Source organism: Moschus berezovskii, chromosome 24 (assembly GCF_049115385.1).
Source record: "Moschus berezovskii isolate FMDL1 chromosome 24, NW_MosBer_1.0, whole genome shotgun sequence".
In the NCBI taxonomy this organism is placed as follows: Eukaryota; Metazoa; Chordata; class Mammalia; order Artiodactyla; family Moschidae; genus Moschus; species Moschus berezovskii.
In genome coordinates, this window is record NC_142483.1 from 10,622,738 (window position 1) to 10,650,612 (window position 27,875).

The 27,875-nt window shown below is 58.4% G+C and overlaps 1 protein-coding gene across 5 annotated transcripts in view; it reads right to left on the reverse strand.

Moving 5' to 3' along the window:
- Nucleotides 1-27,875, reverse strand: part of CACNA2D2 (calcium voltage-gated channel auxiliary subunit alpha2delta 2) — a 141,342-nt gene that overhangs the window by 12,166 nt on the left and 101,301 nt on the right. For all 5 annotated transcript variants that reach the window (XM_088831632.1, XM_088831629.1, XM_088831630.1 and 2 more), the window contains exons 4-22: nt 21,759-21,818; nt 14,282-14,326; nt 10,644-10,785; nt 6,468-6,599; nt 6,210-6,267; nt 5,449-5,499; nt 5,232-5,331; nt 4,969-5,127; nt 4,626-4,733; nt 4,449-4,527; nt 3,816-3,865; nt 3,538-3,627; nt 3,254-3,325; nt 2,994-3,068; nt 1,697-1,771; nt 1,541-1,612; nt 1,373-1,444; nt 1,194-1,255; nt 294-370 (exon numbers count right to left, since the gene is read on the reverse strand). In XM_088831632.1, coding sequence (XP_088687758.1) covers nt 294-370; nt 1,194-1,255; nt 1,373-1,444; nt 1,541-1,612; nt 1,697-1,771; nt 2,994-3,068; nt 3,254-3,325; nt 3,538-3,627; nt 3,816-3,865; nt 4,449-4,527; nt 4,626-4,733; nt 4,969-5,127; nt 5,232-5,331; nt 5,449-5,499; nt 6,210-6,267; nt 6,468-6,599; nt 10,644-10,785; nt 14,282-14,326; nt 21,759-21,818 — 1,579 coding nt within the window. The remainder of the gene's footprint in view (nt 1-293; nt 371-1,193; nt 1,256-1,372; nt 1,445-1,540; nt 1,613-1,696; nt 1,772-2,993; nt 3,069-3,253; nt 3,326-3,537; nt 3,628-3,815; nt 3,866-4,448; nt 4,528-4,625; nt 4,734-4,968; nt 5,128-5,231; nt 5,332-5,448; nt 5,500-6,209; nt 6,268-6,467; nt 6,600-10,643; nt 10,786-14,281; nt 14,327-21,758; nt 21,819-27,875) is intronic.

Consider the following 27,875-nt stretch of genomic DNA (forward strand, 5'->3'; position numbering starts at 1 on the left):
AGGCAGGCTCAGGAGGGAAGACACGGAGGAGGAGGAAGCAAAAACAACAACCTCAACTGAAACCATGAGAGAATGGTCTGGAACCAAACTGGGGAAAAGGCGAGCATGCAGAATTCCACAGACTTTCCGATGGCCGGTGCCCCCAGCCTGCGGGCGCCTGGGGTGGGGTGGGTAGGCAGAGTGGGCAGGAGGGGCCACCTGGTCACAAGCGGCTGGCTGTGCTGCCTGGGGCCGGCCAGGGTGCAGGGGCAGAGGCGAGGGTGCAGGGCGCAGGCAGGGGCCGGGCCACTTACACTTGACCTGGAGGATCTGGTCACTGAGGTTGGCTTGGAGGTAGAAGGTGCTGTAGGGCGGGAGCACGAGCCCGAGGCTGGGGAGGAGGGGTGGCGGGGAGCATAGGTCACGGCTGGGAAGGGGAGGCCACACCGCACGCATCCTCCTCCCCGTGGCCTTGGGGACCACCAGGGACGCCTCTCCCTGGTTTGCTGTGCCACATTCATGGTCGAGGGGCCTGGACCCGCCAAGTCCCAGACTCTCTTTGAGGCCTCCGAACTCCCAGTCCCAAGGCAAGTTTCCCCATCCCGCCCCTCACCCCAGCAGCCTCCCCCCATCACATCACCTGGCCAGCAGCACACTCACAAGGGGCAGAACACGGCCAGGCCAGTGAGCTAGGTTGTGGGGGTGGGGGTGCTGCCAGAGTCCCCAGAGATGCAGGCCATGTGAGAGTCAGCTAAAAGCAGGGCTGGCACTGACACACTGAGAGCAATCGTGGGCTGGCACTGGAGTGTGAAGGAGGGGACCATGAGGCATGCGGAGCACAGCCAGCGGGTACTGACTGGGCCTGACCCGCCGGGGGACCGGCTCTGGGGCTCTGATGGCCATGGAGGGATGACATCCTGATGCAGACATCCAGGGAGGGAGGGGTGTAGAGGGTGGTGGGGTAGCGGGGAAATGTCAGATGTTCTGACCTGTCTCTGCCCTGCGCTCCCAGGAGACACTGCTGGTTCATGAAGGGCCAGCGAGAGACCCTTGGGGACTAAGCACCCAGGGGGTGAGAAGTGAGCAGTCTTGGCTGCTAAAAGCCCCAGTAGGGTTGGGGAGAATGGGCACATGGGGGTGAGGGAGGGAGGAGCAGCAGGGCTCAGGCTCTGGGGCCCCCGGCCCCTCCCCGCCTGCCCAGCTGGCCGGCTCACCTGTAGTTGGTACTCCTTATGGGCACCCAGGTGTAGTTCCGCGTCACCTCATCTATGTACCTCTGGGAGAAAATGCTGGGTCAGGTACTTGGGGCAGCAGGCAGGGGTGAAGTGGGGGGGTTGGAGGGTGTGACCCCCCCACCCCCGACCTGCTGTTCCCCCTTCCGCCACCTTCTCACCTCGTCCAAGGACTTGACCAGGGTTCTGATCTGTTTGTGGCCCTTGTTGCCATCGATCATGCTCCTGCGGATCTGGAAGGGCCAGAGCCGTGAAGGGCGGAACCCCAACCCTTCCCCGCTCTGGGTGCCCCTCCTCGCCCCCATCCCTCCTTCCCTTCTTCTCCTTACCTCCTCCTTGTTCTCATCCTCCAGCTCTGCATCCAGGAAGTCCAGGGTCACAGGCTCCCGGAAGTTGGTGGTCTAGGGGAGGCCAGGAGGAAGTCAGGAGTCCCGCTCTCATAGGGTTCACCCCCCCCACCCTGCAGGCCACCCCACCTGGCTCACCTGGGGCTTGAGGTTGGGATGAAGCAGTACGTAGCCATTCAGGTCAATGGCAAATACATAGCCGTTGGCGCCAAGCTGGGGGTGTAGATGGGGGCTTAGGGCCTGGAGGGCTGGGCAGGGATTTCCCGGCCTCCAGGCTCTTCCTCATCCTGCCTTCCATGCTGGTGGGGGATTGCTGTCCGCCTGCCTGCGCCAGGGGCCCCCACATACCGTGTGGCCCCAAGCCTACCTGTCAAGCCAAGCCCAGCAGGCTATGCCCTCATGCAGCAGCCCTTGCCCACGCTGGCCAGCTCTGTGGGACCTGAATGCCATCTGGCCTCCTCAGCTCCTCCCCCTGGCTCTCAAGATCAGTGGGACCTCCCCACCACCACTGGCCCCACAAGGCATTCCCTTGTGCTGCCCTCCCCTCCCTTCTCCACTTAAGTCTCTTCCTGTTCCCCATCTTGGTAGAACACAGGAGGACAAGTGTACCTTTGGACTACCTACGGCGTCCCTTCCAGGTGGAAGGGAAAGAAAAAGCAGGGTTCTAGACTCGCCCCTTACCTCTCTGAGGCAGTCTTCTCACTGCACGTGGAGGCCAGTGACCCGGGGCCTTCATGTGGCTCACCTTTTAGCATGCTGACATGCATCTCCCAATGCTTTCACAACCAAATCCCAAACTCCCTTTGCCACAGGCCCTGGGCCAGCCACCGTGATTAGCCCCTTCCCTGGCTCTGATTCTGTTTTTCACCTTCAAACCTTTGTCCAGAGAGTTCCCTCTGCCTCCAAGGCTTGCCTTCCCCTCCTTTCTACCTGGGACACTGCTGCCTAGGTGACAAACCAGGGGTCGGCAAACTAGGGCCCATGGACCACATCTGGCCCACTGCCTGTTACTGTAGTGCTGTGAGCCAAGAATGGTTTTTACATTTTTAAATGACTAAAAATGAGGAATTTGTATTTCATGACATGTAAAAATGATCTGAAATTCAAATTCCAGTATCCACAAACAAAACTATATTGGCACAGAGCCATACCCATTTATTTATGTTTTGTCTCTGGTTGTTTTCTCAATACAGCAGCAGAATTGAGTATGAGTATTTAGGTTGGCAGAGCCTAAAATATTCATAGCTTAGCCCTTTACAGAAAGTTTGCCCATTCCAGCTCCAGCCCCAAGGTCATCTCCTCTGGAAGCCTTCCCTGACTGCCTGAACTCAGAGGACTCCACAGAGCTGTGGGAATCCCCATCAGCCGCTGCTGAGCCTGGCTTACGTCCACAAGAGAGGGAGAGCAGGGAGATGGAGAGGTTAACTATACTCACCGTGTAGTTGGGAGTCAGCCTCTTGATGTCATTCAGAGCCACATCGATGCCCATCACGCCCAGGATCAGCTGGTTCTGGAAGCAGAGGCAGGGGTCTACAGTGGGCTCAATCCCATGGGAGGGGTTCACCCTGCCCAACTGCCCACACCCATGACCTCAAGCTGCTCTCACAAGTGGCCACCCTGGTCCGGTTTGCAGCCTCCTGTCCTTCCTCCAGCCCAGACCTGCTATGGGCGTGCCCAACCCTCCTCAGGCCTCACCTTCTTTTCCCCAGGGCCATCTTGTGTCAGGTTGAAAACAGGGAGAGTCCCTGTCACCACCATCCCCAGCCCCTGAAAGGAGAGGAAGAGTATGGGTCAGACCCCTGTGGGCAGCCATGCCCCACCCTGAGTGTTCAGAGCAGGGGGCGCTGCAGGGACAGGCCACCTCTCTTTCTCATTTGTTTGGTTTACCACCATCAGGGGGCCCTCGTGGGACTTGACCCTGTGGGCACATCCCATGGGGAGGTGGTCGGCCCCGCCCCGTCCTTGCCCTGAGGCCTTACCAGTGCATCCTCGTACACATTAGTCCATTGCACCTGCTTGGCCTCCTTGCCCGCCAGCACCATGGGCCTGCCCAATACGTCAAGATATTCCTGGGGAGGGAGCGGGGCAGGGGTGGGGTCATGAGTCTGCCCCTCCCACTGAATCTTCCCGGTTCTGTCTCCCCATGTGTCAATCAGCCACCAGGGGGCACTCACACCACACAGCAGCCCATCTTTCCAACATCCCAGCCAAGCAAAGAAAAGGGGCTGCAAGGAGCGCTAGCCCACCCGAGCCTTACCTGCGTGTTGATGCGGATGGCACCGATGGAAGGGATCTCAAAATAGTAACCTGCGAGGGCAGGGGAGACAGGTGGGCCTGGGTGGTGGTGGTGCTTGGGAGCATGGCACGGGGGCCCTGTACCCTGGGGGTGTGTCTGCAGCCCAGATTTGTCTCTCAGGTTCCCATTTTTTGGTGTCATTTCCCCTGAGCTCACTTCCCTTTAGTGCCCCCCTGCCATTACCCTGTGACAGCATGGAAGGGGCTGTGAGAGCAGGGGTGTAAGGAAGCGACCCTGGGGTGAAAGGAGGAACCTGAGGCCTGAAGGCTCTCATTCTAGGATGGCAGTGACATTCAGAGTCCACCAGTGGGTGAGGCCCAATTGCATGGAGAGATCGACTGATCAGCAAATAGACCCAGGAGCAGACAAGCGGGGGACACATGGACAATGGTCAATCAGATGGGCAGAAAGAAGCTGCGTCAGACGGACAAGGTAGCCACATAGACAGATAGACAGTCACACATATGGAAAGACAAGCCGTGGAAGAACAAGGAGGGAGAACGCTGAGCACATGGGAGGACAGGTGGACAAGCAGCCCAACGGATGGCGGGGCCCGGCAGGCAGGGCCTGCGGCAGGGCCGCTGGATGCGGTACCTTTGTTGGTGCAGGCCATCCACTGCAGTGGCGTGACGTCGTAGTTGTGCTGCCCCACGGAGAAGGTGAAAACACGCACCTGTTTGGGGCTGGAGGTTACTGCCATGGCCATCGGTGGACAGCCCCTCCCTTGGACCGGGCTGGGTCAGGGCAGCTCCCGCCGGGGCTGAGCCTCACCGTCCGGTTGGGCCAGTTGTACTTCTCAAAGACGTCCTGCACACGGTCCTCTCCACCATCCGTGAACATCATGATCATCTTATTGCAGTTGGCACGAGTGATGTTGGACTGGGCAGGAGGAGATGTGGGGACAGTTGGCTCTGGGCCCCTCCCCAGCCCAAGGTTGGGGGGTCTTTTTCCCCAGGGTAGGCCTGCCCTCTGCCCCTCCCCTGCCCACAGCAGACGGTGCTGTCTGCCCGACCTGCCTTTTGGATGCTAACAAGGCCATCTGATTTCCCTGGTGTCACCAAGCTCAGGCCTCTGCCTGTCCCTGGCCACACACTCGCCCACCCAGGGGGCTCACATTCTGCAGCTGGTCGAAGGCGTACTCAAAGCCGGCCTTGTATCCCGTGGTGCCCTTGGCCACCATGCCTTGCACAGCTTCCTTGAACACCTTCTTGTTACGCACGTTGGCCTGCACTAGGTGTGTGAAGCATGACACAGGCTGTGCCTTTTCGTTGAACTGCAGGGACCGAGACAGTGGTGAGTGGCCTCAGGCTGGCCCAGGGAAGGAAGGGGTTGCATGGGCCGGGAGGGAGGGACCTATTCCTGGCCCCTGGCACTCACCGAGGCCACATTGACATAGTCGTCATCGGAGAGCGTGTCGAGCATCTCACAGACTGACGTCTTCATCAGCTTCAGGGTTAAGCCACTCACACTGCCACTCCTGGGTGGGGGGGTAGGTCACGGAGGCGCCTGGTAGTGTTCCCCCAAGATGTTCCCCAGCAGCAGATTCCAGTCCCCAGCCCTGATCCCACCCCACCGGCCAGCGCTGCTCACTCACACATCCACGATGATGACCATGTCCTTGGGCGACGAGGCCCCCTGGATATACCTGCCCAGGAGAAGCCTCAGTGAGGGCCAGCCTTACTGGGACCTTGGCAGGGGGCGGTCTTCCTTCCTTCACCCCCATACTGATTCAACATGTTTCTATGGTGTGTCCATGGCCTGGGCTGGACAGGGTTCTCGGCATTAAGGATACTATATTTAATGAGACAGTCGTTGCCCATAGTATGAGTGACCTGGCCCCCAACACATGAACAACACCAAGGAGAGGTGAGCACGTGATCCAGAGAGTGTAAAGGAGGCATGTTCCGTGGCCTCAGTGGCTTGTCATTTCCCCTGGCCCTGGTTGAGGAGCCAAGGGCAGAGAGTCATAGCTGCGAAGGGGGTTGAACAAGTGGCAGGGGATGAGGCCCTGGAGTATGGCAGGAGAGGCAGGGATGGGGTAAGGGTGTCTAGGGCTCCGACGGGGGTATGGCAGGGGCTGGCCAACCCTGCAGAGGACACATCCCCCTTGGGAACCCCCACGGGCCCAATCCCTCAGTCCCGAGAGGGTGGAGAGCCGGGCAGTGGCTGAGGGCAGAGGCAGCTGGGAGGCCTGCCTGGGTGATGGGATCCATTTTCCAGTGGCAACGATGTGTGAAATGAAAATTGGATAGAGCTGGCTGCACCCTGCTCGGAGGCCTGGATACTGGGGTCGGGGGGGGAGCGGGCGGGCGAGTTGAGGGGGTGTTTCTGCCCCACCCCTCCCTGCTCGCTCACCAGGGTCTCCTTCGGACATCGTACAGGTCGATTTTCTTGGGAGCTCGCCACGGCGTAGCTGTGGGAGGAAAGGAGATGACTGGGGGGGCAGTGCCGGCTGGGAAGTGCCTGGCCCTGGTAGCAGGCCTTACAGCAGTGGGCCAGGCCACCCCGCAATGGACAAGGTGACCATCCCCTCCCATGCACCCAGGATGAGGGGGCAGGGAGGTGGAGGGGGGTGGGGTGCTGAGTGGACTGGGGAGATGGGCTGGCGCCCACCTGGATAGTAGCGAGTGACTCCCGTGGCACTGCCGAAGACCTGCCACAGGAGCGTGGGGTCCTGCCTGCGGTTCTCCATGAACACATTCTCCAGGGCCTCCGTCCAGTTGAGCTCATTGAGGATGACAGTAGCTGAGGGGGAAGCAGGGGGCTGGGGTGGGAAGCGCTTCGGCGGTTCCCCCACTGAACCTCATGACTACACCCACTCACATGCCTCCCACTTAGAAAGCTCTTTGCCTCCTCGGGTCTCCCTCACTTCCTAGGGCTCAGCTGGGGCCGCACCAGCTCCTCCACAAAGACATCCTCATTCCCTCCCAAGAAATAGCTCAGTCTGCTCTCAGCCAGGGCGGGCAGCTGGGGCCCGTGGCCCCTACAGAGGGGCCACCCACGTGGCAGGGAGCTCTGAGCCCGAACGCCTGTTCGGCTTGCTGCTGGGAGCTTGCCGCTGGCCCCTTGGGAGCTCACCCACTCAGCATGTACTCCGGGCTGCAGCCACAAGAAAGCAATTAAGGGCCCGATGATGGGGCTGGAATTATTCAGCTATTAAGGTACCTGATAAGCTGGAAGCCACTCAGCTCCATGATTAATCAACTAGGGCCAGGAGCAGGCAGGGGTGGGGGCAGGGGCTCTTGGAGGGGTAGGGGCTATGCCATGATCCTGCTCCAACACTGGCACGTGCGCTTACACACACACACACACACACACACACACACACACACACAGCCTGCCCTTGCACACTGCATGCAGGTATACACCAGGCATACCTACATCTCACCTCTGTGTTTCCAGTGACATGTGTCACCTCCTCACTCCTAAATCTACCTGCCCAGCAGCCTGACTGTGGCCGTGGGCACAAGGGCACACATGATCATACCTGCATCCCACTCTGCCCCGACAGGAAGACACCCATGAGTCCCGCTTTCACCTCCCCCAACAAGATACCCCACCCTCCGTCTCCTCCAGCTGCTGTGGCTGCACATGTGACTGGTGTGTGGGGGTGGCCAGACTCTCCCCCCATACGCACTCACAGACTAAGGCTTCTCAGTTGATGGACTCCATCCTGTAGATCCCTCAACCTAGGCAGAGACTCAGGATGGCTTACAGTATGCCCCACTCCCGCTCAACTCAGGACAGCCCTGGATCTGCCCAGTGGAGGCGTGCAGCCCATGTCCGCACATGTGCTTTGTGCCTGTCCCTGCATGTGGGACACTCAGAAAAAACGGCAGGCCTGCTACTGTCAGGCCTCTGTCCCCCAACAGCTCTCCCAGGGGCTTTCTTCCTCTAACTTCTCCCACCTCCTTTCTCCCCCGGCAGAGCCCTGACACGATCCCCTCTCCCTGAAGATGCACGCCCCAGACGAGAACCAGAGAATGTCTTCCAAAGGCTCTGCTCTTCTCTCAAGGGGCTTCCCCGGTGGCTCAGCGGTAAAGAATCAGCCTGTAATGCAGAAGCCACAGGAGACACAGGTTTGATCCCTGGGTCAGGAAGATCCCCTGGAGGAGGGCATGGCAACACACTCCAGTATTCTTGCCTGGAGAATCCCATAGGCAGAGGAGCCTGGCAGGCTAAAGTCCATAGGGTAGCAAAGCGACTTAGCATGCATGCTTCTCTCAAGAAACACTTAGAGCAGCTGAAGAGCTGTGATTTATATTTGTTTGATCTTCAGTTTTTGGCCATGCTGCGTGGCATGTGGGACCTTAGTTCCTCAACTGGGAATGGACCCTGTGCCCCCTGCAGTGGAATCATGGAGTCCTAAGCACTGGACTGCCAGGGAATTCCCAAAGGTGGGATTTAAAGATACAAATGCAGACTTCTCTGGTGGTCCAGGGGTTAACACTTCTGAGTTCCCACTGCAGGGGGCACAGGTTTGATCCTTGGTCAGGGAACTAAGATCTCTGCATGCCACACGGACCAAAAAAACAAAAACAAAACCAAAAAACCAAATGCTCCAGGGTCAGCCCACAGCCTAGGTTGTTGTTCAGCCACTCAGTCATGTCTCTTTGCAACCCCACGGACTGCAGCACGCCAGAGTTCCCTGTCCTTCACTGTCTCCTGGAGCTTGCTCAAACTCATGTCCATTGAGCCAATGATGCCATCCAACCATCTCATCTTCTGTCGCCCCCTTCTCCTGCCTTCAATCTTTCCCAGCATTGAGGTCTTTTCCAGTGAGTCTGCTCTTTCCATCAGGTGGCCAAAGTATTGGAACTTCAGTTTTAGCATCAGTCCTTCCAATGAATATTCAGGGTTGATCTCCTTTAGGAATGACTGGTTTGATCTCCTTGCTGTCCAAGCAACTCTCAAGAATCTTCTCCAGCACCACAGTTCCACAGTTTGAAAGCCTCAATTCTTTGGTGCTCAGCCTTCTTTATGGTCCAACTCTCACAGCCTAGGGGGCGCCAGCATATTTCAGGGCATACTTCCCTCTGCTCGCCAGTCTGTGGAGCCTCTGCTGTCTGTCTGCTGTCTGCCCCCTTCGGCGCTCTCTCCCTTCCCTCCGGCCCTGCAGCTTCTCTTAACTGACCGTAATGTGAAAACAAAACACATTTCTAGCATTGGTTGTGCCTATTGAACAGTATGTTATGGTCTCCTTCCTAATTTAGAAACTTAGTGAGTTGTACAATTTCTATTTTTCTCTCTAAGGAAAAAATGAAGTCAGACTCTCCAGTGTTTCACACTGTACTGTCTGCCCTGCGAGAGTCTGTCTGGTAGATCCCACCCCTCACTGGACCTCAGTTTCCCCCATCTGCACAATGAGAGGCTTAGGGCAGACAGATCACCCTAGGAGCCCCGCTGGCTGCTGGCAGAGGGGTGTCCCTGACTCAGGTCAAGGACCGAGAGGGGACCTGGCTGGGCTGTCCCAGCAGGTATCCATGACCACCTGCCTGCTCACACATTCACTGGGAGACACACTGGAGCACACACTACGGTCAGCCCCCCACCTGGAAAGGGCATGCTACTCAGCCCTGAGCATACACACCCACACTCACGTGCCCACGCTCTTAGATCACGCTGAGCTGGGAAACGGGGACCATGCCCCCTCAGGCAGGCGATTACAGATTTAATTAAAAGTGACACAGTAAATAAAAAACATATAAAATGTAATTTGTGTGGGTAGCGAGGGGTGACTGGGGAGGGCGGTGTGGCTCCTGTTTTAATTAGCGTGCCTGCCTGTGATAGTGCCCCTCGACTGGCTTAGGCAGGTGGCCTGTGGGCGGCCCTTGGGGGAGTGGGGGGACATCCACCCTCACTCCTGCCTGAGGCTGCCCAGATGGCCTGGCTGACCCTAAAGGTGGAGGGGGCCTCCCTGAGAACCCTGGAGAATTCCCAGGGTTTCTGAAGATCACTCAGAAGCTCCAGAACCTTTGCTTCAAGAACCCCCACCGTGGGCCCCTTGAATTCTGAGGCTACCCTGTGGGTGCCCCCAGAATTATGTCAGGACCAAGAGAACCCAGAGCCTTCAATCCTGCAGCCAGAGCTCCCCAGTCAGTGTTTGACTTTTGGCCTCTTCTCCCTGCACCTCCCAAGTTCTTCAGCAAGGTCATCCTCATGTCTGACTTGAATCCTTTTCGCTGTAGTGAACTGGTCTCCACATTATGCCAAGATACACTGTCCCTGGAGCTGGGAATCTCAACCACCCTTTACCTTATCCCCTGACCTCTATCTCCACCCCACCCCGCCCCACCCACCAAGGAGGACGAGGGAGGTGTTACAGGGTCCATGTCTGTGAATGACAAGTTGCTTCCTGTCCTCCCAACCCCTGTGCCCATCTGCTGTGGTAGCTCCTCAACCCTTCCTGCCAGGAGCCAGGGAATGGGTGAGGGCGGGGGGAGGAGCTCCTCTGGGGACAGGGGGACTTGGCCCAGCATGCGGGGGAAACAGTTATGTGCATGCATTTGTGTGGGCATGTGGGTACAGGCAGGAGACCATACATGCACAAGGGTGAGAGGCTCAGCGCTGCATACCCTGCTGAGAGGCAGTGTGAGGCTGTGCCTGAGAGTGGCCTGATGCGTGTGTGTGGGTGGCTCTGAGAGGTGGGCACGTGTGACCTTGGGTGCAGGCGGCTGAAGGTGGATGGCACTGACTTAGCACCCGGGACCTGGCAGTGCCCGGGCCAGGTGGGGGCTGTGCCCCCACGATGGGTGGGGAGGGCTGCTCCCGATCACGCTGTGCACTCACAGCCTTTGTAGATGTCCGTGGGGATCTGCACAGCCGTGTATGAATAGTTGACCTTGTTCTTGAAGTTTGAGTCCTCAACGAAGTCCAGCCGGAGGGTGCTGGCCTTGGACCCCCTTTCCATATCCTCACTCTCAGGGTCGTCCTGCAGAGAGGACCCCCCCAACCCGGACAACCATGGTAGTGTCAGGGCTGGGAAATGGTGGAGTGGGGTTGGACAGAACTGTAGACAGAGGGGCCAGAATCTGGGAGATGGGGCATCTTGGAATCAGAGACTACTGTGCTCAGAGACAAAAGGGAGATGGAGAGACACCCAGACAGGGGGCCATGGGGTATGGACCCCTTGCCCGGAAGGCCTGTGACTCCCACCTGCCCCACACATCCCACCCACCATCGCCACATTTGCTAAACCTGAATTCCAAAACCAAAAGCAAACCAAGCCCTTCCCCTCATCCCTGAACATCAATGATCAGCAAGCGCTTCCCCTCATCCCTGAATACCAATGATCAGCAAAGGAGGCAAATCGCGGAGGCAGAGAGGAGGAGTGGGCTACAGACCCCCCTACCCCCGGCTTCCAAGGACTTGCTCTGTGTAATCATGGAGGCAGCCTCAGGACCCCCTCCCAGGAGCTTTGAGAGTATACCCCGCAACTTGGCCCCACCCACCCCCTGCATGAAATTCCTTTGGCACCAGGGAGATGGCCGAGCTCCACCTGCTGGCGGGGGGGGGGGGGGCACCACCCCCTGCAGTGGGGTGGCTCCAGGGGCTGAACTAGAGTGGGGGGAGTCCTGGGGAGAGAGCTGGGCTCGGGCAGGGGTAGCATGGAGGCCCCGTAACCTCCAGAAGGAGGGGTGTGCGGCGCCTGCTAGCAGCAGGACTAGCAAGGCCCCCGCTGACTTTCTAAAATGAGCTGCCGCCGTCTGACAGGTGCCAATTACGGCATCTCTCCGCCGGGCAGGCTGGGCATGCGCCGTGTGCCCCTGCCCACCACAGGCTGGCGGGAGTGGGTCTGTGACTACAGTGTTGATGCCGCAGCCGAGCGGGGTGGCGGCGGTGGGCAGGCACGGGTGCAGGTGTGCAAGGGGGAAGGGAAGATGGAAGTAGAGAGTGAAGGGGAAGATGGGGAAAGCCAGATGGGGAGGCAAGGGGAGATGAGTGAGACCCAGGCAAGGAGGAGGGCGCGGGGCAGAGCTAGGGAGCTCTGTGACCTGAGGGGAGGGAGTGCAAGCAGCTGAACCAGACACAGGTTCCCGCACTGCCCCTCAGCACCCACCCCACCGCCCGTGACCAGCCCCAGCACCAGGCTGAGCTTGCTTGCTCTCCCGGGTGGGTTTCATGTGATGGCCAACCCCACCGCTTGTTTGCTTGCTCGCTGGGTCCCGGCACGCCCCTTATGTTCCCTACCCAGCCAGCTGTGCCCTCCCCACCCGGGGAGTGCTGTGGGTCCACCCTCAGGTCTGGGGAATGAATTACTGCCTGAATGGGGGCACGCAGTGGGGCTGGCTGGCTGGAAGGGCCTCCTGCACAAACACCCTTTTCATCTCTTCAAGAGTGGATTCTGTATGGCAGAAACCAAGCCATCTGCTGCCTTTCCATTGCCCCTTACCCAGGGTGCCATCCCGCTGCCCACCTCGGCACACCCTAGGGGAGACCCTCAGAAGCCGGGGCAGAGGCAACTGCTGAGCATGGAGGCCAGCGCTGGGGAGCCAAGGCGTGAGCGACTCACGTTCTGCTGGGAGGAGGGGGAGCATGGGAGAAGAAAGCCCCCGAAATGTCAGCGGCAGATGAAGGGCGCTGGAAAATTTAATCTCCCAACTTTCCCAACTAACGTGACATTTGGATTCTGTTCTGATAAGCTATCAGCTGGCGAACTTTTTCCTTCCTTCTTTCCCCCCTACCCCCACCTTCTGGCTGGTAATTTAAAAGTAAATGGTCTAGAAAGATCTCTAACTGTACCTCTGGCAAAGATTAAAAAAAACAAAACAACACAACAGGCAGGAGAGTTGGGGAATGTGTGCGTGCTGATATTTATACCGGGGCTGGGAGGGCTGGGATTTTTGCCTAACTGAGCCTGGCCCAGTCCTGCCCTGGGGTGAATCCCCCTCACTGGGTAATCCCTAGCCTCCCCTCCCCCCAGAAGATGTCCAAGGGGCTGGGGGCAAGGAGTCAGTGATACAGAGGTAGGGATTGGGGGCTGCAGGGAACAGGGAATCCAGGGAGGAGGTTGAGCACCAGACTGGCCCAGGAGCCCCTCAGTGCTGCCCCCAAGCCCAGGGGCTTTTGTATGGTGGGCAACCGCAGTCTCCTGGTTTATATTTAATGCACTGATTGCTAAAATTACAGCCCGCTGGTGAGGGGGGTAAGGAATTAGATTCAGGGTCTAATTAAAGGTTTGTTCTTCATTTGAATTTCAGATTCCAGCTATAATTTTAGCAACTTCTCTGGGAGCCACGGAAGCTCAGCCAAGGGGGAAGCACACCTGCTTTAGCCCACCCACTCTGCCTTCTCGGGCCCCCTGCCCGCCTGCCCTCCTGAAGGCTCGCCGAGGCTGGCCTGGCACCCACAGACCCTCTGCAGGAATCCCTTCCTGCCTGCCCACCTCTTGGTGCTATCAGATACATCCTGGGGGCTCCCGGGCAACCCCCCAGGGCTGACAGGCCCGGGAGTGGGAGTCTAGACATGGGGTCTCCTGCACCAGCCAGCACAGGTGACCCCAGAGACTGAGTTGTGACACTTTCGTTTACAGAGGAGATAGTGGGATTCAACTGCTTTTGCCTCAAGGCAGGCAGATGAATTTGGGCCTAGACAGGTTCACCAAACAGTCTGCTCCATGTGCCTGCACCCTCAGACACTGGTCTCCTCACACCTCAAATGGTCACACATCTTTCATGTGAGTCCCCTGGTGACAGGGACCTCTCTCTGTCGCAGGGTTGCCCAAGCTGACGTGAACAGTCAGGGAGGTGGAGGCGGAAGAGCCATGTAGCTCCAGGCTCTCTGGCCAGTCCCAGGGCCACCACTTCAGAGGTGGTGACCCCTGAGGAGCCAGGGCCCTCTCCTTCATCTGAAGAACAGGCTGCAGACTGCCTCTACAGGGGGCTGGGGTGGGGTGAGATGACTTAGTCCAGGGCCAGAGCTGATGGTGGGGCCTGGCTATGCGGTGGTCCGCACACTGAAGCCATGGTCCCCTCACCACAGCAAAGGGACCTGCACTGACCTGAAACACACCCGCACCCCGGCCCTGCCTGCCACACCTCCAGGAAGCCCTCCCCACCTGCTCCCTCTCTCCCCTGTTCTCCCAGCACACAGCAGCCCTCTGCCCCCACGATGAGGCACCTGATCTGACTGAGAGGAGAAGGTCCGTGGGCCTCACCATCCTGCCCAGGACAGGCCGGGCCCACCCCACCCTGTGCAGTGAAGCTGTGCCCCTTGGTGCCGCAGAGGCACAGCCCTGGAGGGGTCAGGATCTCTAGGGAGTGGTGGGAGGTACAGGGTGGGGGGCTGTGGGACCATAGCCCTGCAAGGCCAGACTCAGAATGCTGAGTCCTAACACTCTTCTTCCAGCCCAGGCTACAGGTCTCAGAATAGGGGGGTGTGTCTCTGGAGGCTCCCCCCGTCCCCCCAGCAAGGGTGGGGGCACTCACCAGCTCAGCATCAGCTTTGGCGTCATAGTACACGATGTCTTCCTCCTGGTGGGAGAGAGCGGCCTCAACAGTCATGGTCTCCTGAGGTGCAGCCAGGGCCTCCCGCTCTGAGGCCTGGCTGGAATGGCCCCCTTAGATTCCTTGGGGGTGGGGCAGACATCATCCTCTCCCCCATCCAGAGCTGCCGTCCAGGGAGGGCTGGATGAGTCAGGCTGGGAAGGCCTCACCCCCACCCCAGCCAGACCATCCTCAGGGGCCCTCACAGGCACCAGGAGGATGTGGTACCCCGGGGTTGGGGTGGGATCCCCCAGGGCTCCCTGAGTCCAGGACCAGGGTCTCTGCCTTGCAGCCCTGCTGGGAGGTAGGCTGACAGCCAGCCTGTCCGCGGAGACTCTGGCTGAGGCAGTAACCAAGGGGGAAGTGGGGAAGACGGAAAAATAGAGCGAGACTGGGACAGAGCGAAATAATGACTCGACACCGCATCTTCCAATTTCTTCTATTAAAAAGCCTGCTCATTACAGGCATGTACTTATTAATTATCTGTGATTTGTTGTGAAATGCAAGGGGGTTTACACAACAGGAGCAGGAGAAAACAAAGCCCGGCCCCCGCGCCTGCCTCCCGGCCTTGCCTGCCTTTGCTAGTGCCGCCCGTCCTGGCCTGGCCCTCCTGCCCGCTGCCGGGGTTCTCGGCCATCTGCACGTCATAATCACCAGCCACCCCAGGGACCCGTAACACAAACGGGCTAATTTCATGTTTAATGATCTTTAATCAGAACTGAGCACGGCTGACAGAGGCCGCCAGAAGGTGAATCTGGTGCCATCAGGTGCCACCGCTCAGGATGGGCCACCCCACCCCTGCCTCGATGGCCCTAGGGCAGGGCTCAAGCTAGGGCCACAGTCTGAGTCACCCTCCCCTGGTGCTTCTCAGCCCTCTTTTGTACAGCAGGCACCTGCAGCATGGCCCTAGTGGGCCCTTGCTCACCAGGGAGCCCGTTTCTTTGTGGTCTGCAAGTGGGAATGATGACCAAATCTGCTCCCAAAGGTATGGCTGTAAAACACCACGCCAGCACTTACTCCATGATGGGCTACCCCTTGCCCGGGCCTGGCTGGGTCCCATGTGCTGTGTGACCTCAGGGCTATGCTATTCTCTCTCTGGGCTCAGGTTCCTCAAGCTTCAGGGAGGAGCTGAGCCTTGGTGACTGTCCAGGTGCTGGGTGTGAGGCTTGAGATGGTTGGTACCCAGGCGTGTATGGGTTGTTTCCTATCAGAGGTCTGGGGGTGCCGGGCACTGGCTGGACCTACGGGCATGGTTTGAACATTCTGGAACATTGATTACACACCTGGCGCCACGCCTGGGTAAGACCACAACCTCCTGATGACTGGAAGAATGAAGTTTCAGTCCTGTGAGGCATCTGCTGTGTCTATCAGGGCCTCACACACACTGCAGTATAGGATTCTCCCAACAGCCCCATGACCCCGTTACACAGGGGAGGACACTAAGGCAGGGAGGGACAAAGGAGTCGCACCCTGGCCCCATCCTGCCTTCTCAGCTCATCTCCAACCCCTCCCGCACCTGCCCACCCACCAGTCTAGGGAGACTGCAGCTCGGGTAGGCCCAGGGTAGGGGCAAGGGCTGGGGCCCAGGCTCCAGGGTGCTCGGCCTTTCCCTGGGCCTGGCTCTGACTGAAGCGCATAATGAAAGCTGACATTACATCAAACACAATAAGGAGTTTCAGTTGATGAAGATCATTCCTGAACACACAAACCCATTAAACCGAGGGGAAAAATATCAATTCAACACACTCGCTGGTGAAAAGAAAATGTGATTTGTTATCTAAAAGGGGGTTATAAACAGGGCTCGGATGCTCTTTCCCTCCGTAATGAAAACAGGCAGGCACAGTGGGAGGACTGCAGATTAGAACATGTGGCTTCGTTCACCAACTTTTTAGGCAAACCTTCTGCAAGGACAGAAAAGGGCATGGGTGGGGGTCGGTGGCTCTAGGCCTCCAGAGTGATCCTTGCAGGGACCCTCCTCTGGGATCCCCTCACAGGCTGGGCCTGGGTCCTGCCTGACCTGGGATGGTCCCTGGGATTCTGGCATTCACTTGGGCCATCCCTGCAACTGCTCCAATGGCTCCCTTTGTCTTTCTGTACTGGTCTCAGTGCAGGATGAGATGCTGGTGGCATCAGTGACATGGGGGAAATGTGTCACACAGAAGGATTCTAGCCCCCGTTTAGACTGCCTGTGAGGCTCAGGAATCTGTATGCAGTCTTTGTCCCTCTGGAGAAGGAAATGGCAACCCACTCCAGTATTCCTACCTGGAGAATTCCAAGGACAGAGGAGCCTGGCAGGCTACAGTCCATGGGGTCTCAAAGAGTTGGATATGACTGAGCGACTAATACAACACTTTGTCCCCCGGGGGCTCAGATACACGTGGGCAGGACTCCTCCCTACCTCTTCCACCTTGAGAGGGCCAGCCCATGCCCCTTCCTTGGTAGAGAGTGGCATTAGCTTTGGATGGTGGCAGACAAGGTCACATGTGTGAAAATACACTGTAAACCCAGCTGCGGTCACTATGTCTGATGTGATGTGGAACTGGGGATGTGGCGGGACAGGGTCATTAGGGTTGGTGGGAGGGTCTCTGGAAGTCTCTGGGTCTGCTTTGGCTTGCAGGTGCCCCCGCCTCTGAGACACAACAAGGAAGCAGTACCACCTAGTGATTACATGCAGGGGCCCTGGCAAAGGGTCCTGGCCTCCTGACCGGGCCCGAGCATGTGCGCTCTGGCATCCTGAACAGTGAGTGGGGGCTGAGGCTGAAGCCTTCCAAGTCTCCGTGGCCCCACGAGGACTCCTTGGGGTCACTCCATCTCACTGATAAGGCAAGGGTGCCCATTAAACCCTCAGCCTCCATGAGGCTTCACCTTGGGGTTTTGGTTTCCCACTTGTAAAGTAAGAATGATGATGCTCAAAGGACAGGGAGCGAGCCCTCTCCAGGGGTTCGGGCCAGCTCGACCCACGAGTGGGCCCCCTGTGCTGATAACTCCACAGCCCCAGGAAGGGCCTGAATATGGAAGAAACCCCCTGGCTGGGGTAAGACACGTGTCCTTAACGTCCAGGGTTGACACCTCTGACACTCCCTCCATTACTTGCTATTCTAGGGGCCATTCTGCTCAAACTGGGCAGGGAGTGGGGGATCACCCCTCTGAATTCACACACATGTCTCCGTGCAGGTGGGTTTCTGTGCATACACGACACGTGAGGGGCAGGGCTGGGGGCCCACACAGCTCTTGTGTACACACGACACATACACTCTCCGAGAGAGAGCATGAGGGATGCTGGCAGGCGGGCAGAGGGCAAGGAAGTTAGGGTGGGCTGTGTGGGGGGAATAGCAGTTGACACCTATGTTTGGCGTCGTGGAAGGCGGCTGCTGTGGCTTGGTCGAACCCGACTGCCACTTGCTCACCCGGCCCCCATACAGGACCCAGGCCAGCTCCCCGGCTGCACCAGTGAGGATGCTTGGCCTTCCTGCCCTGGCTCACAGCCAGCTCAGCTCAGCCAAGTGGACTGTTTTCCGAGAGAGCCGTCTGTCGCTGGCTTGGCAGAGAAGCAGGCAGCAGGCCCGATGGCTGGGGCAGACCTCAGGTCGGGGAGCCACCTGTCCTGTCCAGCCGGCTCCTTGGCCTGGCCCAGTCTTCACAGCCTTCCCTTTGAGTATCCAGGCAGTGCTGCCTCTCCCATCAGACTCCCCAGGGAAGGGCTGCGTCTCTTCCATCAGACTCCCCAGGGCAGGACTGATTCCTCCATCACACTTCCAAGGGCAGGGCTTTGTCTCCTGCAGGCCCTGGGGCTGGCACTGAGGCCCTGGGACCAATGGCCTCTCCTGCCCCGCACTGACCCATGCCCTGGCCCAGCTCCTCCCTGGTGACCGTTTAGATGGCGGATAACGCTGGCACAGTGAGGTGCTGGCACCAGGCACAGTGTCCGCCAGGTGGGCCATCTCCATCTACCCTAAGTGTTATGCGCATCAAAGCACCTGCTGCCTGTCTGCAGGGGCCATGGGAGGGGCCATCTGCTAACAAGGGCCACGGTGTCCAAGGGCTGCGGCCAGGGCTGTGGCTACAGGTTCTCTACCCCTGCTGTGGCCAGGAGTGCGGGGTCATGGCCTGGGACCAGGGAGAGGAACATGGGGGGACGCTTCCCTTCCAGATGTTCTCTTGTCCCAGCGTTGACTTTGCAGACTCCAGGATCCTGCCAGTCCGTGGGCCAGTGTCGATGGTGTGATTGTGTGTGTGCCTGTGTGCGAGTGGGAGGGGGTACACCGCTGTCTGTTTCTCAGAGGTCTGCACACAGACCTGCTGTGTGCCATTGACACCGGCAGGGCCACACCCTACTGACCATGCAGTGGAGTCCAGGGTGGCTCCACAGGTCAAGGGTTTCCTCTGTGCCCAGAACTGCTGGGTTCCATCCTACCCCGCTCAGAGGTAAGAAGCCCGAGGCTCTGGTCACTCTGTCCACAGGGCACCTGGTTGGGCACGTGGACAGGTGATGGGCAGCACTGAGTCAGGCTCAGTTGCCTCCGGCCAACAGGAGCCATGAGCAGGGCAGACAGATGAGCCCACGGGGCCACTGGCCTGGGGGAGCTGCACTGGGGGCCATCCGTGATGGGGGCACCAAAGGCGGGTGCTGTTGGCAGCAGGGGCTAATCCTAGAGTTGTGGCCAGAAAGATGAGCTCTGGGGAGTTAACTGGAGTGGGAGGTGCTACCCTCCTTACCAGGAGGTAAGGACCTTCCTGGGAGGAGGCCTGGCTTGTGTCAAGGGCCCAAGTTTGCCACCGGGGTCGTGGCACAGGCTGCAAGCACTCCTGAGTGTTGGGAAGGAATATGGCTCCTTCCTTAGCTGTCACCTCCTGAAGGTTTTGGGAAGGGCACGGTTTCAAGGGTGGGTGGTGTGCCTACAAGGGACAAAAATCCATCCTTTAAGCAGTCTCAAGTCCCCAAATCCCTGTAGCATGGACAGTTCCCACCCTGGCAGTTCTTCCTGGCAGCCCAGGCAGGGCTAGCTGGCCTAGTGGCTAATGGGTCCAGCATTAGGGCTGATGCCTTTCTGCCCAGAAGCTGGGCAGCTTACTGCTTCTGGGGAGGAGAATGGCCCTGACGGTGCAGCTGGAAAGGAGGAGGCGCCTACAGCACCACCCTCCCCTGTCTGTGGGACAAACAGGGAGACTGATGGACTGGTGGGGGTGGGCGACAAACATCAGGCAAACAAGGCTGGGCCCAACTGGCCCTGTGGTCACACCCCTAGCTGGGCACATCTCAGGTCAGGACAGGGACCAGCAGAGCCCTCTCCTGCCTCAGGACAGGAACACCCAGAGCCCATGGGCCGGGCTGGGCAGAGGTGCACCCATACCATCACCATCTTGTACCTTCATGACCTGACGTGTGGACCCTTTCACACGTCACACCTGAGCTGACAGACAGTCCCTAGTTCCAGCCAGGCCTTTGCCAAATCAGGAGACTAAAGCTCAGAGAAGGGCGAGCTCTTGCTGGGTGACTGTGCCCAGTGTGCGGGGAATGGGTCCTCAAAAGCACCTGTCTCAGAACCTGGACACCCCTGAGACCCGGGCTCTCCCTCCCAGTAGGCCCCTGGGGTGCCCCCTCTGGCCTGGGATAAGCTGTTCCTGTCTCAGATTGACTGAAAATCAGGGGTCGGAGTCAGAGGTCCAGTAAGATGGCCCTTGAGTTTTCTGCAGAGTCAGGAAGAGAAGACGGGTTTGGGGCTGAGGCAGCCCTCTCCTCTTCCAGTTCCGGGCCTGGACTGGGAGGAAGAGAAAGCCAGACTGAGGGCTTCCAGTCCCTGATTCCCCAATTCCTTCCCCCTGCCCTGCGCCTGCTCTTCATGCCTGTCCTGGACCAGGAGGGGAGGAGCAGATACATCAGAAACAAAGGAATGGACAGAGCAGGAGCCAAGGGTTCTGGAGGCCCAGCAGGTGGAGGGGCTGATGTGCTGGGAAGCCAGAGCAGCCTCACTGGGAAGACGCAAGACAAGCTGGGCTTCTGGGAGGAATGGAGTGGGAGGAGAGATCAGGAATGGGGCTGGAGTTGGGTGTTGGGTGTGGCTGGAGCACGGGAGGAGGGGAGGGAGGAGGCAGGTTGATGAGAGAGGCAGGGACAGCCAGATCCTGGGGGCCTTGGGAGCAGGCTCAGGCCGGGCCTTGTTGGCAGTCGCCAGGGTGCTGTTATTTGCAGGCAGGGGCAGGTACAAGTGTCCAGGGAGTGCAAAATGACTGCTGTTGCATGTATTTCTGATCAAGAGGCTGAGGAGGTGTGGTTGCCCAGGGTTGGGTTTGTAGTGCTGGAATGGGAAGCGAGAAAAAGGCCAGCCCCCAGCTCCCAGGGAGGAAGGAGGGGTCCAGGGAATCACTAGTTGATTTACGTGTTCACTGTAGACAATCATCTGTTACCTCCAACCCCATGTGAACTCCCTGAGGGTAGTACCCCGCACCCACTGGGGCGCAAAGGAAGAGTGCTATGGTGGGGGTTCAGGGTGACCTGGGGGGATGGGGACTGGGAGAAGGTTAACAGTGTCTCATCACAGACATGAGCCCCCCTGGCATCTGACAGGCTGGCTGTGACTCTCTGCCTCCAACAGGTAACCTCAGGTAGGTCAACCACTCTGTGCGTCAGGGTTCTCGTCAGTGAAGCAGGAATAACAGTCCCTCCCACCTCCTAGAGGCACTGGGTTCAGAGCTGGAATGAGTCAAGGCCTCTCCCACCCCTTATTGGCCCCTCGGTCCCAGGGGCCATCTCTCGTCGCCTCTCCCTGCACTGAGAACAGAGACCGCTGGGAAGCGTGGCCCACATTCCCAAGCGGCTGTGGAGGATATAGCGAGCCCTGCCAACTGCTCTGGTCCCCAAAAGCTCAGTCATCCTTGGCATGGGGCGGTTTTCCTGAATCTGGGAGGAACCCTGCCTCGTTCTCTCTTCTGGTTTACTGTGACCCTCTGACACAAAAGGTGTCTCCAGCCCACCCCAAATCGAACACGCTGCCTGGATATGTGAGGCTTGGGGTCAGTGAGGCGTTCCTTCCCTCCCCCACATTCTGGACCCTCTGTCCTCAAGCAGAGTCCTGCTCCCAGCATCTCCTGCCTCCACTTACTCTGGGCTCTGCTGGCGAAAGGAGAGGATTTCCTGGCTATGACAGCCTGGTCCCCGACCCCAGCCTGGGGGCCTTCTGGAAGGGAAGTCTGGGAAGGGGATAGGGTCCCTCTCCCCCAGCAGCTCTCCCACATCAGTGTATTCGCGAACCTCAAATGCTTGCTGAACGTTGGGCAAAGGTTCCTGGCTCCACACCAAGGACCCCTTGGTGCCCTGCCAGTGGGTGAGTGAAGCCTCCCCTCCCTCCTCCCCTGCATTCACATCCACCCTTGCTGGGGGTGGACAGGTATCAGGGCCTGGGGAGGCCACTGCAGTTCTTACCTTGATGTTGTCCTGCCAGCGGTGAGCTTTCTGGAAGTTCTCTGCTGCATCAGCCAATCTCTGAGGGACAGAGCACAGGACGGTCAGAGGCTGAGGAAGGTCTGTGTCCAGCCCAGAGGCTTCTCTGTCCCCAGCACTCCCTGGGGCCAGGGTGGCTCAGGGGTTCCCTGGACATCCTGCCAGACCCCTCAGGGATTCCTTAGCCCCACACATACTACAGCTTGCCTTGTGGGCCCTTCCCCCACCCACAGGAAAGGTGAAGCCTGCAGAGTGACCTGAGTGGCATCTCCACGGGACTCCGCAGACTTCAGCTCAGTCACATTTCCAGCCCACAGGATGGCAGGAGGATCTCCAAGATGTTTGCGGACCTAGGCCCTGCAGCCAAACTCACTGAGACTCTCTACTCACTACAAACCAGCATCACCCCAGCGCCAGGAGGAAGGCCCTCCCCAGTCCAGGATGAAATGCCGCAAGAGACGGAGTGCCTCGCTTGATGCACCTTTGCTCCCAGCTTGCTCAGGGCCCAGTAGGAGGTGCCCACGGCCCACCCCTGCCCACCCAGACCCACCACCACTGTCCTTGTCCTGGCTTCCCGAGCCCCCTCCCAGCAGTGATTTCTAAGCCTTCTGTCCACACAAGCCCGGTGCACCGTTCGGCGCTGGTTCTTGTGGCCTACTCCACTGAGGCCTTGTGCCTCTGAGCACAGCTGTCTGTGTATCCTGCACTGTGTTACCCAGTATGCCTGGTGCCAGACTGTGCTGATGTGCAGAGACATGGCAGAGCCAGCCCTGCCTTCCACAGTCCCGAGGGGAAAATGGACACATCACCAGGCAGAACAAAGAGGGCAGGAGTAGAAGAGGTGCTTCGGGGAAGCTCAGAGCTGTGGGAACTTAGGACATCAGGGAGGGCTTCCTGGAGGAGGTACAGAAACCCTTTGGCTACCCTCTGGGCCTGAATCCTCACTGCCCAGAGATTCTTATTTTGTGGATTCTGTGGATTTTGCCCCTTTAGGAAGTCCTGATGCTGGGAAAGATTGAAGGCAGGAGGAGAAGGGGACGACAGAGGATGAGATGGTTGGATGGCATCACCGACTCAATGGACATGAGTTTGAGTAAACTCCGGGAGTTGGTGATGGACAGGGAGGCCTGGCATGTTGTGATTCATGGGGTTGCAAAGAGTCAGACGTGACTGAGCGACTGAACTGAACTGAACTGAGGCTTCTGAGGACAGAACTGAGCCTGGCCCTTTAGGGCCTCCTGCGGAACCGAGTGAAGTTTTATTAATGGTAATGACGACTGTCACCCTGAACTGGTCACCTGCTGCATCCAGGCTTGACCCCCCCCAGGCCAGCAACACATCAGGTGTACCTGTCACCACGCACAGCACACTTGACGTGTCCTCGGTTGAGGATGCCCAGGCACAGAGCTGGTGAGGCTGCCTGAGGTCACAGAGCGACCCTGGGTCGGGCTGGGCCTTCACCGTTGAGTTTGCCTGTGCAGCCCATGACCAAGGTCTGAGGGTACGTTCTACAGGGTCCACCATGCCCGGGGAGGAACAGAGTGGCTCTGGCTGGGGAGAGGCTCTGATCCCCAGTGCCCTCTCCCACTGGACCCCATGAGTGATGCAGTAGGGTCCTGCCCTCTGGTCTCCAGCTCCTACTCAGAGGACCCTGGCCCCTCGGTATTCAAGACAAATACTCCCATCCCTCAGTCCAGGCCTGATGGCTTGTGGGCCCCAGAGAGGAGATTCTAAAGTAAAGCCTGGCAGCGGCACACTGGGGGAAATGAGAGACCAGCTTTTCCTCCCCTCCAGCGTGGTGGGGCCTGGTGGGATCCTTACAGAGCTGCAGCCTCCACCCTCTGGGCAGGATGTCACCTCTGGCTGTTAGAAAGGCTGCCCAGAGCTATTCCCCACTCCCGCTGGGCCTGGCTCCCCTTCCTCCTCCGGCCAAGAGCGCTGAATACTGGGAAGGCTGTGAGGCTGCGGGACATGGGGCAGGGTGGAAAGTCCCTTTCGGAGTCAAACCCCTTCAGTTCACATCGCGACAGCCTCCTGCCACCCCGCCTGTCTTTTTGTAGCTCTGTCCTCTGCCCACCTGTTACTGCTGTACTTGCTTGGCTGGGCCTCACCCCACCTTAATCCAGCTTCAGGAACCACAGGCCTCTCTTCTCCCAGATGGCTCCTGATCCTGCCTCCAGTCCTGGCCCCTCCTGAATGCCTAGATACCTTTCTGGGGGTAATCCTCAGGCCCACTGGAGCTTATAACACCCCCTCTTGGAATGAGCCCATCCATCTTGTGACTATTACCCCTACATCTCACCCTTAATGCAACTCTCGGGACCTCCTTGGTGGTCCAGTGGTTAAGAATCCAACTTCAAAGCAGGGGACATGGGTTTGACCCCTGGTCAGGAAACTAAGCTCCTGCATCCTCTCTTTCCCTTCACCATCTTTCTCCACACAACACCTGGAGCTTTTGAAATGTGGATCTGGGGGTGCATGACAGTCCTGCTTCTCCACAAACCCCTAAACCTTTGGCAGTTACCTGTGGCTCTGCACAGAAAAGGCAAAGCTTTTTTGAGACCCCAGGAGCTCCCCTGCACTCAACCTCTGCTCCTCCCTTTCCATTCGGGGGCTTCCTCTCAGCCTAAACCACAAGCACCCCCACCCAACGCCGAGCCCCTGATGGTCCCTGATTCACAGCTGGCAGTGCCCGTCCGCAGAGGACATACTGCATGACACACTGGGTTAACAACACCTGCCACTCCTGTTAACTGAGCACTGACCATGCACACATACCACTGGGCCTGGATGGGAGCATGTGAGCCCCAGGAGCATCCTCTGGGGCCACACCTCAAGGGGCGAGCCTCGGGTGGTCACTGCATACCCTCTTTCCTTGCCTGATGGCCCACCACTTTCCCAGGGACGCCAGACCCTTCTCAGAGTGGGCCTGGAGCCATTGCCACTTCATGGAAGGTGAGGCTGGAACACACGTGGGAACAACCAGAGCAGGGCCCTTCCCATGGAAAAGCCACAGGGTTGATGGGGTTGCAGAGACTAAAGTGACACTAGTTGAAATCTCCAAACTGGGCCAAGCCCTTGAGGAACTTTTCTTTGGCCCCTACTGCCCCCGCTGGGTGGAGGATGCCTGCTCCTTTACCCTCTGAGGGCTTAGGTCTGACCCTGGGAGTCAAGGGCCTCAGGAACATGGGGGCCGATGGCCCCTCGGGCTCCCCAGGCTAGCGGCCAGGGTGAGGGAGACCAGGGAGGGGAGCCCCAGCCCTCAGCCTCCTTGAACTTATGGAATCCCATGGGCTCAAAGGCCCGGGTCAGCCCGCTGACTCGTGAATAACGGAGTTGCAATAGCCACAGCAAAAGGATTACTTTTAATCCTCAGTAACGATCAAGCCATTATTATTTTTTCAGTGTTACAGATCAATCAGTCCATCCCCAGGCACTGGACGTGTGGAAACTGCTAAATACACTGGCCTGGTGGTGCAGGAAGAAGGGCTGAAGCAGTTGGATGGGGGTGGACGGGGCAGGCTGTGGAGGCTCGGGGTCCCTTGGGTCTCAGGGTGAGAGGGGAGAGGATGGGAGTTCGCACGAGGGGGCCCAGGCAGGGATCAGAGCTGGGACCCTGGAGCCTTGGGTTCAAATCCTGACTTCTTCCCCGAGCCCTCAATTTCCTGCCTATACTTTAGAGGAAGTAACCTTACCCACTCAGAGGGCAGCTAGGTTCTTGGCAGCTCCCTTGCTCCAACCCCTGGAAGCTGCCCATAATGCTGAGTACTCTGGTGCCTCCCTCACCAGCTCTAAGCACATGGTCCCTCACCCACCTCCGGGCCCCTGTTATCTCCTCTTTCTGTTTGGGATGTGCGCCCCATCACCTCAGTCAGATTTATCGGACTGTCACCTCCTCACCTCTTCTGCAAGTCTCCTTTTGCCCTTGGCCAGTCCACAGGCTCCCCTCCCCTCCGCTGGGCACCCATCTCCAGAGAGCCCACAGCACTCAGGCTTGCTCAGGACTTGCTGGGAGACAGCTCACAGCTCTGTCTTCACCTTGCCCTGAGGTTCATCCTCCTTGCACTTTCCTCCCACCTCCCCCTGGGTCCCCCTGGTGACCTGGGGGAGAGAGGATGGGGAAGGACACTGAGGTCCAGAAGTAAACGAGAATCTACAGAGACTCCCGACAGGGCGCGGGCAGTGGTGGGAACACCGTTCTGTCTGTCTCAGGGCTCCTGCCTGTCTAGGGGAGATGTGCTCCATTCCCACCCCTGACCCTGAATGCCTGCTCCCTGGGACCAGCTCCCTGCTTGGGTTCTGGGCTCTGCTCTCAGATCAACCTGCAGTGTCTGGTGCTTCTGGTACCAGGCCCCTGCCCATCCTGCTCCTTCTTTCTGCACTCCTGCCCAGATTCCTCCAGCCTGTTTCCTTTCCTCACATCTGAGGCATCAGCTTAGACTCCATTCTCCTCCTAACCACTCCCTGATCCCTGCCAAGCTCCCATCTCTCCCCATCACGGAACTCAGAAAACCCTCTGCTTTTCCTCTTGAGCTCCGAGCTTGGTGGAGGCTATATCTGACAGCTGTGAAGTTCACAGAAACCTGACCCCTAGCATGTAGTAGGCACACAATGAGCGCTGAAAGTGTTAGTCACTCAGTTGTGTCCGATTCTTTGCAACCCCATGGACTGTAGTCTGCCAGGCTCCTCTGCCTATGGAATTCTCCAGGCAAGAAGACTGGAGTGGGATGAAAAGAGGTACACGATGACCATCTGATAAATCAAAGTAGGAATGCCCGTGGACCTGGGTGAAGTCTGGAGTTTGGACTTGCCTGCAGCTCCGTGACCCTAGGCATGTGGTTTAACCTCTCTGAGATTTTACATCACATTCCGGAGGGTGAGGGCTGCCTGTGAGGATGACGCTGCTATGGAGTTGCTTATGGTGGCTTGCCTGGCCTGCGATGTCTCCATCGTGGCCAGGGCACTGGAGGGAACCGTGGTAGGACTGCTGAGCAGGGCTGTTCACGGCCAAGTCAATCACAGTAACAGCGGGCATTTCAGAGGCAATTATCAGAGGGTTTCACTTAACAATCAATTTCCTTCAGCTCCGGAAACTGTTCTTACAGGAAAAGGCAAGAAAGAGGAGAACTGAGCTGTGGACAAAGCTCCCCTGGGGGAGCAGCCCCCTGCACAGACACCTTTGAATTTCACTAAGTTCAAAGTCTCTCAATTGCTATGGAGCTGAGACAGACTGTGACCTGAGATAAGGGACCTGGGGGCCATGGCAGGTGCTCCTCAGAGGCCAACATCTGGAGGGTAAGACTCCACTGCATACTGGGAGGGGCGGGGCTCGGGCCTGGGGGGGTTTGGGGCCCTCAGGCTGTTCCATCCTTTTTGAGGTCCTTCTCCCTCCCCCCAGGTTGGGGACCCTACTTCTTCTTGACCTCCTTCCCACCTGCCTCACCTGGAAAACCCGTCCCCCACCCCCACCTTGCCCCGTGCTGGCCTAGCCTGAAAGGGTCTGGGGAGCAACTGCCCATCAAACAGGATTGTTTTGTGCAGCCCAGAGGGACAGACTGTAGGAGTTTTTTGGGTCTTAATTAGTTATAGCTACTCTCTTCCAAGAGGATATGAGAGGCTTAGGATAAAAGGCCCTGAACCTGTGGGGCAGAGGATATTGAGAGTTGTGCCAATGGGGGCTGAGCCTGGCAGAAGCTGTGACGGGGGCTCTGAGGTGGAACCAGCTCGGAGTGAAGTCCCAGCACCAAGTAGGTGCCCTGAGAACACCGCCAGAGGGTAGCAAAGAAGGAGATGATGGCAGACAGGCACAGACACTGCCCCTGGAGTTACCCCGGGCGATGGCACAGTCAATCCAACAACAGGTAGAAGACTGTACCTCTTCCTCACCCTCCCCAGCCCACCCCTAGGAAGACACCTGAGAGGTGGGTTCTTTTGTTCCCTGTTCTGTAAGGGAACTGAGCATGAGTGCCGCTCCCCTGGCCCCTGGTGAGGAAGTGGTGGAGGGGGCATCAGTAATTCTGCCAGCAGTGTTGAATGCTGAACCTCCCACGGAAGGATCAGGTCTGGCCAGGTGGGGCCTGGCTGGTTGGCCACAGGTCT